Consider the following 10,511-nt stretch of genomic DNA (forward strand, 5'->3'; position numbering starts at 1 on the left):
ATTAAATGTACTTTTTAGATTTTAGATATTGTGATATTTGAATTGTATAAATTTTATTCAATTTACAATATTTTTAAAATATAACTAATTTCAGTTTGTTTTAAAATATTAGCTATTAATTGTGTATTGTTCTAGAGATACAAAATTAAAGTTTTTTAGAAATTTAGCTATTAGTTTTTATTTTATAAGATATTTTTAAAAAATCTTTAAATATAAATTTATGTATTTGAGTGATAAAATAAAACATTATTATTTTTAATTGTTTCGAAAAGAATAATTTTATATTTATAAAATATTTTTGTTTAGAAAACAAAAACCAAAATCTAATGTCACCATTCAAGCTTTTTAAAAAACAAAAAACTATTGAAAAATTAAAATAAAAATCTAAATACTAAAAACTAAAATTCAAAAACTAAAATCTAAAAAATATGCAAACAATCATCACTTTAATCGCATGTATAATCTTATGTAATATTTTATTTATTTATTTAGTGTTAAAAAGGGAAAAATTAAAATATCTTAGTGCATGACAGTGGAAAATACTTTGAACGCCGACAAAAAAAAACAAATTATTCGCTTATTACTGTTTAACCACTTTGATGTTGAAGCTACAAGGCATCAAACTCCAAACACTAAAATACGTAATTAACCATAAGCATTAACATTATAAAATGATGGACCCGTTGTTGATTTTTATATTATTTAATAGAGAATCAATCAACAGTACTATTAATAATGCCGAAAGGGACAATTAAAAAAAAAAAAAAAAAAATTAGGTGAAACTTTGTTTCTATTACCATGTGTGTGGGGAGAGATAGATAGATAGATACAAATCTCTTTTTGATATGTCTGATTAGATTATTTTCCAAAAAAAGTCCAGCTCTCTCTCTCTATCCGTATACAATTTTCTTCGTCTCTCTATCCTGCAAGATAAACACTTCTGATCTGAAGACTAATAAAGTCTGAAGCTTGGTTGCGTAAGATGTCGGTGACAGCTGGATGATTGTAAAGTAGATTACTTTAGGGGTTGTTTTCGATTCTTTGATTGATTCATCAATTCGATCGGAGATTAGAGGTTACTTAGCGCACGAGTTCGTTCTTCTTCGTTGAATTGAATTGAATTGGGGTTAGATTAGATACACAGAATAAAGGGAGAAAAAAAGGTTACTTTTTGGTTGGAGATAAATGGATCGAGTGGTAGGTGGCAAGTTCAAGCTTGGTCGAAAGCTTGGAAGTGGATCCTTTGGTGAAATCTTTCTAGGTTCTCTATATTTCTTTGTTACCTTGTTTTGTCTTTTATGTGTTTCTCTTCTAACCTTTTTGTTTCTTCTTCTTAATGAATTTTGCATTTTTGGTTCAGGGGTGAATGTACAATCTGGAGATGAAGTTGCTGTTAAGCTCGTAAGTTGTAATGATTCTTGTTTTAGTGAGAAGCTGCTGCTTCTATTCAAAGTTTTAATTTATATGTTTATTATATGTGACAGGAACCTCTTAGAAGTAGGCATCCTCAGCTTCATTACGAGTCAAAGATTTATATGTTTCTCCAAGGAGGATGTATGTTTTTTCATTGACTCTCTTCACTCTTGATTTTTTCAAATCATATAATCTTCTTTCTTATGTTTATATATTTGTGTTATGTGAAGCTGGTATTCCACACCTTAAATGGTTTGGGGTAGAGGGTGAATACAACTGTATGGTGATCGACCTTCTTGGTCCTAGTCTGGAGGAATTTTTCAACTATTGCAGCCGATCTTTCTCTCTAAAGACTGTCCTAATGCTCGCAGATCAGATGGTAAACATATATTTTCTTCTGCTATTGTATTTGGTTGCATGTACTGACACTATGTTCTCAATTATGATGTTTGGCTAGTTAAACAGAGTGGAGTATATGCATATACGAGGCTTTCTTCATCGTGATATTAAGCCTGATAACTTTTTGATGGGTGTTGGCCGCAGAGCAAACCAAGTTAGTTTTCTTTTTTTTTTAAATGACTACTCTTTAACAGCTTTGCCTACTTTTTGCAGTTTTCTTACATTTTGTTTGATCCGTTTGCAGGTTTACATAATTGACTATGGCTTAGCAAAAAAGTATAGAGATCTTCAAACACACAAACATATTCCTTACAGGTACATACTTTCTCTCTCCAGGTTTTTTCTTAGATGGCTTCTACATTGTTAATCTGAAAGTGTTGCTTCTCAGAGAAAACAAGAATCTTACAGGAACAGCTCGATATGCAAGTGTTAACACTCATCTTGGAATTGGTTAGTTTTTTTTTTCTTGCTTCTCATGTTTGCATTTACCTACAAACTAATATTCTAATATAACATCTCGTACACAGAGCAAAGCAGGAGGGATGATCTGGAGTCTCTTGGCTATATGCTTATGTATTTTCTCCGAGGAAGGTATAATAAAATTTGATAAAATCTGCACTCTACTCCCTCTTCCTTGTATTATTATACTTGTCACTGATCCTTCACTCTACTCCTCAGCCTTCCTTGGCAAGGCCTTCGTGCAGGAACCAAAAAGGAAAAGTATGACAGGATCAGTGAAAAGAAAAGACTCACACCAGTCGAGGTACATTCCTTCCCTTCCCCAATTGAAAAAACTTGAATCCAAAGTTATGAATGTGTATCATCATCTTTTGGAAGGTCCTCTGTAAAAGCTTTCCACCTGAGTTCACTTCCTACTTCCTCTATGTGCGCTCGTTACGGTTTGAAGACAAACCAGACTATTCCTACTTAAAGAGGCTTTTCAGAGACCTATTCATCCGAGAAGGTTTGAACTTACTTATCCTGATGTACGTTTGTTTACAGAAGATAACTCAAAGAAACTGTCTTTGGTTCCTACTTGTGCAGGTTATCAGTTTGACTATGTATTCGATTGGACTATCTTAAAGTATCCGCAGTTCGGGTCCAGCTCCAGTTCCAGTTCTAGTTCCAAGCCAAGAGTAAGTCCACCATTATGAAGTTATATATGATCAGAATCGTTAGTTAGAGTATCAACATTCTCACGCTTTTCCTCTCTTCTCAATAGCCGGGCCTAAGACCAGCTCTGAACATTCCAGCACCATCTGCCGAGAAACCTGAAAAGCCTTCAAGTAAGCATCTGGTTTCTTCTGATTAAAGTTGTATCCAGTGTTCTAAAAACCGGTCTAGACAGTGCCTAGTCTGGCAAATCGGATCTAACCGAAACGATTTTTCTAGAATTTTTTTTTTTTTAAATCGGTCTAGGTGTTCAAAAAATCGGTCTAGACGGCATTTAGTCTGCAAATCAAATCTAACTGAAACAATTTTAAAAAAAATCAGTTTAGATGTTCAAACTTTTCGCCTAAATAATAATCTTCTATGAGGTGTATAAGCGATTTCTTAAATATTTGTTATATAGTTATGCCATAGCCAAAACGTATTTAGATGCAGTTGTTGAAGACACTCAGATACTAACAGACTATGGTTAATATGCAGCTGGGAAAGAGACTCGCGATAGATACTCAAGTGTTTTCGAAGCATACACTAGAAGAACTGGCTTAGGAACCGGCCTTCAAGCTGATCGGTCTAGTAGACCAAGAACCTCAGAGAATGTCCTTGCATCTAGAGACGCGGTTACTCATCATCATATACCTCCTTAAAATTTACCTTTTTTTACTGTTTGGTAACTTGAAAGATCTTAGACCTTTTTGTTTTTCTTTGGTTGAATCAGCTAAACCAGGAGAGATCAATGACGTCGTCTAGGAACCAGAGTTCTTCAAGAAAAGCAGTTGCTGGGTCAAGTGTTCGAGCTACTTCCTCAGCTGATTTCGCAGAGAACCGAACCAGCAGCAGACTCGTCCCAAGCAACGGTCGGTCCTCGACAACTCAGAGGACTCAGTTTGCGCCTTCCTCCTCAAAGGCCGCACCGTCGAGAATTCCTCCTGACGTTACACTAGAGTTCCTCAGTATTGGGAACGGGAAGAGGAAGTGATGGATGATAAATTATTTATCCATCTTTTGTTTGACAAGTTATATTACCTTTTATCCTTGTGGTTGATTACACTGATAACAGTGTGGATATTAATATTTTCGAATTATGTTTTATTAGCCGTATAAACAACATATTAAATATTAGTAATACTCAGCGTTATAACTTGTTATGCTTTATTTCATCTCTATCTTTTACATATGCAAAACTTGGCAAATATTTATACCTTGTTTCATTTTAACTATAGTTGTATAGTAAAATTTTTTGTTTCAAAATAAATATCGTTTTAAAATTTTTTAATGCAAATTATGATATTTTTATATATAAAATATACAAAATTGAATATTTTTTTTAGTTTGTGTGTAAAATTCTATAACAATAATACAAATTATTATATTTTTATTCAGAAAATATACAAAATTAAATATTTTTTAATTTGTGTGAAAAAATAATAATTGAAATAAAACGGAGATAGTATATTATTTTGTATTATTTTGGGGATTATTAAAAATGTATTGTCACTTTTTGTTTGTGTGGTTTATCCAATTGAATTCACTTTTGTCATTCACAGTTTAGTTTACAAGGCCTAAAGCATTTGACGAAATCTAGCAACATTCAGACAACATTCAGACAACCAAATTTAGCATCAATCAGACAACCAATGATTAGTTACCACAAATCTTTTCAGGTGTCATCTCCGTTTACCCAATTGAAACGACTTCTTCAAAAACCGATTAGCAACACGATCATCTCTATAACAAAGAACTCTCAAGATCGTGTTCGGATCCGACCTGTTCCATCTCCCAGTCGTCGGAGGCATAGGAAGCCTCTGCCCCGTCCCGACCAAACCCATCCCGCTCGCTTCACACGTCGCGATGCTAAAATCTTCCACGAGCTGCTCCGTTGGCTGACTCATCAACTGTACAACACCTTCCACCGTCTCCGCCTCTCTATCCACCACCTCTTCAGAGATCAACCCTTCCCCGCACGTGCAATAAACCTTCTTCAAACTCGCGAAATCCTCCTCGATCAGCTCGTGATCCGCTCGGTAGAACACTCGCGAGTGTCCTCCCGCTAGCAGAATCGTTAGAACCGCTTCGAACGAAGCCTTCATGACTTCTCTCATCGCCAACGCTTGCGCTCTATCCGCGAGGATCGCCGTCATCAGCGTTAGGTTCTGTTTCAAGATCCGTAAGGCTGGTTTGATCCTCGCGTTGGCGACGTCTCCTACGTAGAGTCTCTCGTAGAAGACCGAGTACGAGTCGAGGAAGATGAGTCTGTAAGCTGCCACCTCGGAGACGTGGTGGAACGCGGTTTCGATCCCCGCTTGCGTGGAGTCGAAGTAAGAGGAGGAGGATGAGTTTGTGCGTTCGCGGTGGCGTTTGCGCGTGGCGGGGAGGACGCTAGGGTTTAGGGAGAGGGATTTGTTGAGGGAGTGGAGCTGGGAGCTTAGGAAGTGTAGAGTGTTGAGGCGAATGTAGAGGCGTTGGGTGCCGCGGCTCGTGGAGGGACGTGGGTGGTGGCCGTCGGAGATGCCTAAGGCGCCGCCGCTGAGACTGTTGAGATCTTCAACGGAGGCTGTGCATGGTGTTGCTTTCTTTAAAAGCTTCACGAACTTTGAGTCTCTGTTGCATCTTGTGAGAGGAGGAAGTGTTGGAATGTAACTCTGTTTCGAACCTGACAAGATCAAAAATAGAGTCAGTAACAGTTATACATAGGCTTGGGCATTTCGGTATCGATTCAATACATTTTTTCAGTTTTTCGGTTCTGGAGATATAGGATCCGTTCGGATATTAAGAAAATTTGGTTTCAGTTCGGTTATTTCATTTTTGGTTTGGTTTCAGTAATAAAGGTAAAAACCGACTAATATCCTATATAACTTCAAGTCCAATTTGTTTTCGGTTAATAAATTTTAGATTTTTCATATTAAATATCAGGTTTTTTGGGTTTCAAAATAATAAAAAATCGGATAATTAGGATACTTATAAATATTTTGGATAAAAAGTATTTGAGTAATTTTTTATCAGGTAATTCGATTTATAAATAATATTTTACAGCATTTAATTATTTAAAACTAAATATAGTTAATAGTTATAAGAATTTAGATACCATTCTAATCTGGTTTGGTTTCGATTTTTTCGGTCCAAAAGAAATATGATCCGCTCATTACTTGAGAGGATTTAAATCCGAACCGATCCTTTTTTTTCGGTTCGTTTTTTTGCTCCAAATAAATGTGTCCATGCCTAGTTATATGATATGATTTACATTTTGTTTTCACTCACCACAAGATGCAACGAAGGTAGTGTATTCCTGGAAGAGTTGTTCTAGCCCTTCAGCCAGATCATGAACAAGATCCTCTGTAATACCAATCGGGACTTCAAAGAACTCAGCAATCGCATCGTTAGCTAGCTTCATCAACTCACCAGCAGATTGAGCATATGGTTCTGATTTTGATTTAGGGTTCCATGTCTATAGAAAGAAAAAAACAAATAAAGACTTTAGCATGTATGATCAATATGCTTTCTTGAACCACAAGTCAAGATTTGATAAACTTACTTCAGCTTCCTTTGCCCTACTCAAGCATTCTTGAACTGTCTTCAACTTGTCATCAATCCACTGCTTTAAAAGCCGTAGTATAATCGATTCAACTTCATAAGGAACCATCTCTCTAACAAGCCCTTTGCCTCCATCTTCACATTCCTCTGAATCTTCAGCCACCATCTGTACAAGAACCTTCTCCAGCTTCCCCGCCGTCTGCAGAACTTCCACAGTCTCTTTAGTAATACTCGACCGACCAGCTAAGTACTGCATCAAGACCGAACCGTAACACTGGTGTAGCGAAACCGAGGCCACACCAGCTGCAACTGAATACCATCTTTTAAGTATAGGGCTGAAACACTCTCGCTCACGCAAAGCAAGATCCTCTGTCTCCTTAGCTAGGTCAACTAACATCTTCGCCGCTTCTTCTCCTTCCTCTGTTGCTGAAACTTTGGTCTTCATGCTCTCAACAACCTGAAACATTTTAAAACGAATATTAATCAAAAACAAATGATAGAAAACACACAAATAAAAAAATTATAAAAGAACACACAAATGACTTGTAGGGCAAGTTACCTTTGAGAAAGCGTTTTTAATAGAAGCTCTTATATAGTAATCAACACGCTCCCCTGAAGAATCCACCAACTTCACATCACCTTTCTCTTGACTACTCCCTTGAGATATCGTCACGTCCTCCCCAACAATCCTAGACGAAGACAACGCCAACGGCAGAAGATTCTCTATCAATCCAACGTTCCCTCGCTGAAAATAGTCATGGTAGCTCAACAGCCTTTTCTCGGTCCATCCTTGCATAGAAGCCAACGTCGACGTCAAAAGCTTCACGTAGAGAGCCTCGCGATCAGACTTCTTGGCGTCATTAGCCACTTCAGCCAACATTGCATGAGAGGCACCGAGCAAGTCAGGCTCCATCTGAGAGGTCACAATGTACTGATGAAACAGAACCCAAGTGAAACACAAGTTATGCATTGCCCGCGTGATTCCAAGCATCGACCATGTCTTCTTCATCAACTCCAAGAGCTCATCGATCTCGTCAAGAACCAACGTCTCGTCACGAACGTCGAAAATGGACTGTAGCAGCGCCACGTAGAGATGAATGTTGAGAGGGTATCCATCAGCCCAGTGGCATACATCGCTTGCTGTGGTGTTGGTGTTGCGGCAGGCTAAGGAGATGACGACGTTACAGAGCGTTGCCATTGTTTCTGAGGTTTTGCCGGTGTCGATGGGTTTGGTCTCGCTCTGGCGGATGACTTCTCGGAGACGCATTGCGAAGTTGTTGGTTTTCTCGAGAGGGATAGATGGGTGAAGGAGAAGACCAGCTTCAATGACTTTAAGCTGACGTCTCTGCCATATCTGATACTCGTGTACGTCACCGAACTCAGACGTTTTCACGTGTCGGAGAAGCTCTAGCGGAAGGATGATCGTCTCTGCTCGCTTACCCGACTGGAGAATAGTAACATTCAATCTCCTTAGTCATTTAGAAACAGAGTTTCTTTCATACTAAACTCAGTTCCACCAATATAGTAATTTTAAGATTTTATTTGTTTATAATAGGCCTGTTCGTTTCTCTGACGCAGCGTCAGCGGCTACGATCAATAATTAACAAGCAGGTGAGAGAAATTTTAACGGTGTGTTGTTGTATAGTTGCCGCCGGCGACTTCCATTGCTCCTCTTTTCTGTAATTCTATTGCCGCTGCAAATAACAGCGTCTCACACCTCATAGGAGAAGTGACGCAGCTTCCAATGATTGCCTTTTCTAACTCTCTAATTTAATTGGTTGCTGAGCTGTCATTAAAATTTCTTTACATTTTTGATCGTTCGTGGTTGACGCAGCGCGTTCTCGAAACGAACAGCACTAATATAGTTTTACATTTTGAATGTAACTTTATAGTTTTTGGGTAAGAATGTTAAATTATTATACCAAAATTTCAGTTTGCGAAAGAAGTTACAAGAGACTAGTAGCGGATTTAGAGAAACTAAAACTAAACATCAAAGCTACATATTAGTGTTGTTATGTAACTTTATATTTTTTTTATATATAGTACATTTATTCATTTTTATTTGGTATGTAACTTTATAGTTTCATTTGTTCATTTTGCCTATATTAGCTAAAAAAAATTTTAGTGTAGATATTGTATAAAATTAAGATTATTTTTGTTATTGTAATTCATTTTAAAAGTATGTAAAAACTCTGGAAGTACCATTTTCGCAAAAGAAAAGGATATTAAAGATAGCAGATCGACTTACTTGGCCAACAAGCGTCCTTGTTAGGGTTTTCCGAAGCCGAGTGTCACCTTGTTCCGTAACCCTCATTTGTTGCCTCATGATCTCCGCAGAAGTTAACGGTCGTCTAGGCCGAGAAGGCGGGACCGTCAAGAAACCAGAACCGGGGCTAATGTGACCCGAAGAGCCACCTCCTATGCTGCTTCCATTACCAGGGGAGGAAGGAGCAGACACGGCTCCCGCAGCTGTCGTCATTCGCCTAGACGGAGATCTTTTTAGCATTTTCAACCCTAATGCACGTTTCACTCGGCTTGTTGGTGTCGTCACCACCTCTTTCCTCCCTAATGACCCGAACCCTGAACCCTTACTCGACCCTCCTCCTCCTCCTATCACGTCTCCTTCGTTGTCACCACCGTTGTGCTTAGAGTAGAACGTGAGAGCAGTTCTTCCTCCGAATCCAGGTGATGACCGACAAGCCGCGAAAAAGATCTCATACGCGGTCTCACGTATTTCGTCCTTATCAAGGCCATCGAGTTTCCCAAATGGCCAGAGAAGATCAGTGTCAGGACAAACTGTAGAGGCGGCCGTGTCGGAGAAGGACTCCCTCCGGGAATGACGAGCCATCACACGGAGGGAGGTAGGAAGGGAAAAAACCTATGCAAGGAAAAGAAAAGATCAAGATGGATTCGGATTTTTATCAAAATCAGAGAAAGTGAGCAGAGAGGAGTTCTTGGATTTAATAAGGGAACAAAATGAGAGACAGAGAGAAATGAAGAGACAACTTGGATTCGAATCTCTCTCTGTCCTAAGGAAGGAGAGAGGATGTGAGAAAAATTAGGAGGACTACATAATGATAACCATAATTAGCATATCTTATATTCCAAGTAACTCCTGCCAAAAGCCAAATCTTGTTTTTTTTTTTTCCCTTAAAACACCATATGTGTTGTCGTTCCATATACACAGCCTTAAAGAAAACAAACACAAAATACAACCTAACTTTGTTATCAACAGAGTCCAGCATAAAACATCAATTTAGATTTAGTTAGATGCTTGTTTCTCAACATACCTTTGCACATTCCTGTTTGTTGATGTGTCTGGAAATATAATCTGGTTAGTAGCAATGCTGGCTAAAGCAGTTCCCTCTGGTAATTCTGAACGGAGAAAATAGATAAATTCAATGGTCTCTTAATTTTGTGAAAGACAGAAATATAAATGATTTTGAGAGATGATATAAGAGTATAGAGCCATTCAGATAAGTCTCACTAGCTATAAGAAGATAACAGTTCACAATTCTAGAGTAGCAAGCAGACAAAAGTGTGTAGCAGGCTTCCTCAAATGCAATGATACAGTAACTAAAGACCAGGAAGAAATGCATTTGTTACACACATGAGATCAGTCCAAAACATTGATATCAGCAAAAAAACAACGGAGTTCATATATTATGACTAACCAAAAGCTTCTAATATCTGATTCCACACACCCTCAATTAGCTAATGTCCCTGGCACATGCCGAACAGAAAAAGTTAACAAGAATGAGATGAAAAACTAGTCACTTTTGGCTAACATCAACAAGCACACTGTTCTTCACCATTATATGTACCCAGTAGTGATGTGCACAAATCAAAATTTTGAATTAAAGGATGTTGGGTTCCACTGTTAGTGGAAACCCACCAAAAATAGGCGTATGCCACTTAAGCATGGAGAGCACACGGTATTCTTTAGTAAAAGGCGAAAGAATAGTTCGCTTTGTGCTCACCACATGGCTGCGTGACTCACC

The 10,511-nt window shown here is 38.1% G+C and overlaps 2 protein-coding genes and 1 non-coding gene across 3 annotated transcripts; 1 reads left to right on the forward strand and 2 right to left on the reverse strand.

The window, feature by feature from the left end:
* Positions 1-829: 829 nt before the first annotated feature.
* Positions 830-4,134, forward strand: LOC106371012 (casein kinase 1-like protein 13). Its single transcript, XM_013811027.3, has 14 exons — positions 830-1,261; positions 1,361-1,401; positions 1,485-1,554; positions 1,644-1,792; positions 1,871-1,966; positions 2,057-2,127; positions 2,201-2,262; positions 2,340-2,403; positions 2,491-2,575; positions 2,650-2,776; positions 2,857-2,948; positions 3,035-3,098; positions 3,463-3,599; positions 3,698-4,134. Exons 1-14 carry the CDS (start codon positions 1,186-1,188, stop codon positions 3,956-3,958), a joined length of 1,395 nt encoding a protein of 464 aa, XP_013666481.2. The 5' UTR covers positions 830-1,185; the 3' UTR covers positions 3,959-4,134.
* Positions 4,135-4,402: 268 nt separating this feature from the next.
* LOC106371010 (protein unc-13 homolog) lies at positions 4,403-9,574 on the reverse strand. Its single transcript, XM_013811024.3, has 5 exons — positions 8,759-9,574; positions 7,070-7,954; positions 6,512-6,967; positions 6,238-6,424; positions 4,403-5,632 (listed from the first exon to the last, which is right to left on the reverse strand). The coding sequence occupies exons 1-5, from the start codon at positions 9,356-9,358 to the stop codon at positions 4,647-4,649; spliced, it is 3,114 nt and encodes a 1,037-aa protein (XP_013666478.2). The 5' UTR covers positions 9,359-9,574; the 3' UTR covers positions 4,403-4,646.
* Positions 9,575-10,380: 806 nt separating this feature from the next.
* On the reverse strand, positions 10,381-10,500 carry LOC125579612. The gene has a single exon (XR_007317671.1). It is a non-coding gene; the product is annotated as a U5 spliceosomal RNA (small nuclear RNA).
* Positions 10,501-10,511: the final 11 nt, after the last annotated feature.

The sequence above is a fragment of the Brassica napus genome, chromosome A10 (genome assembly GCF_020379485.1).
Source record: "Brassica napus cultivar Da-Ae chromosome A10, Da-Ae, whole genome shotgun sequence".
NCBI lineage: Eukaryota > Viridiplantae > Streptophyta > Magnoliopsida > Brassicales > Brassicaceae > Brassica > Brassica napus.

Excerpts from the sequence above, each read along its gene's own strand:
- LOC106371012 (XM_013811027.3), top strand. The coding sequence starts at position 1,186 with ATGGATCGAGTGGTAGGTGGCAAGTTCAAGCTTGGTCGAAAGCTTGGA. Across the intron at positions 1,402-1,484 it reads ATGAAGTTGCTGTTAAGCTC|GAACCTCTTAGAAGTAGGCA; the intron begins GTAAGTTGTAAT and ends TATATGTGACAG. Across the intron at positions 3,099-3,462 it reads GAAACCTGAAAAGCCTTCAA|CTGGGAAAGAGACTCGCGAT; the intron begins GTAAGCATCTGG and ends GTTAATATGCAG.
- LOC106371010 (XM_013811024.3), bottom strand. The coding sequence starts at position 9,358 with ATGGCTCGTCATTCCCGGAGGGAGTCCTTCTCCGACACGGCCGCCTCT. Across the intron at positions 6,425-6,511 it reads GTAGGGCAAAGGAAGCTGAA|ACATGGAACCCTAAATCAAA; the intron begins GTAAGTTTATCA and ends TTCTTTCTATAG. Across the intron at positions 5,633-6,237 it reads TACCTTCGTTGCATCTTGTG|GTTCGAAACAGAGTTACATT; the intron begins GTGAGTGAAAAC and ends TGATCTTGTCAG.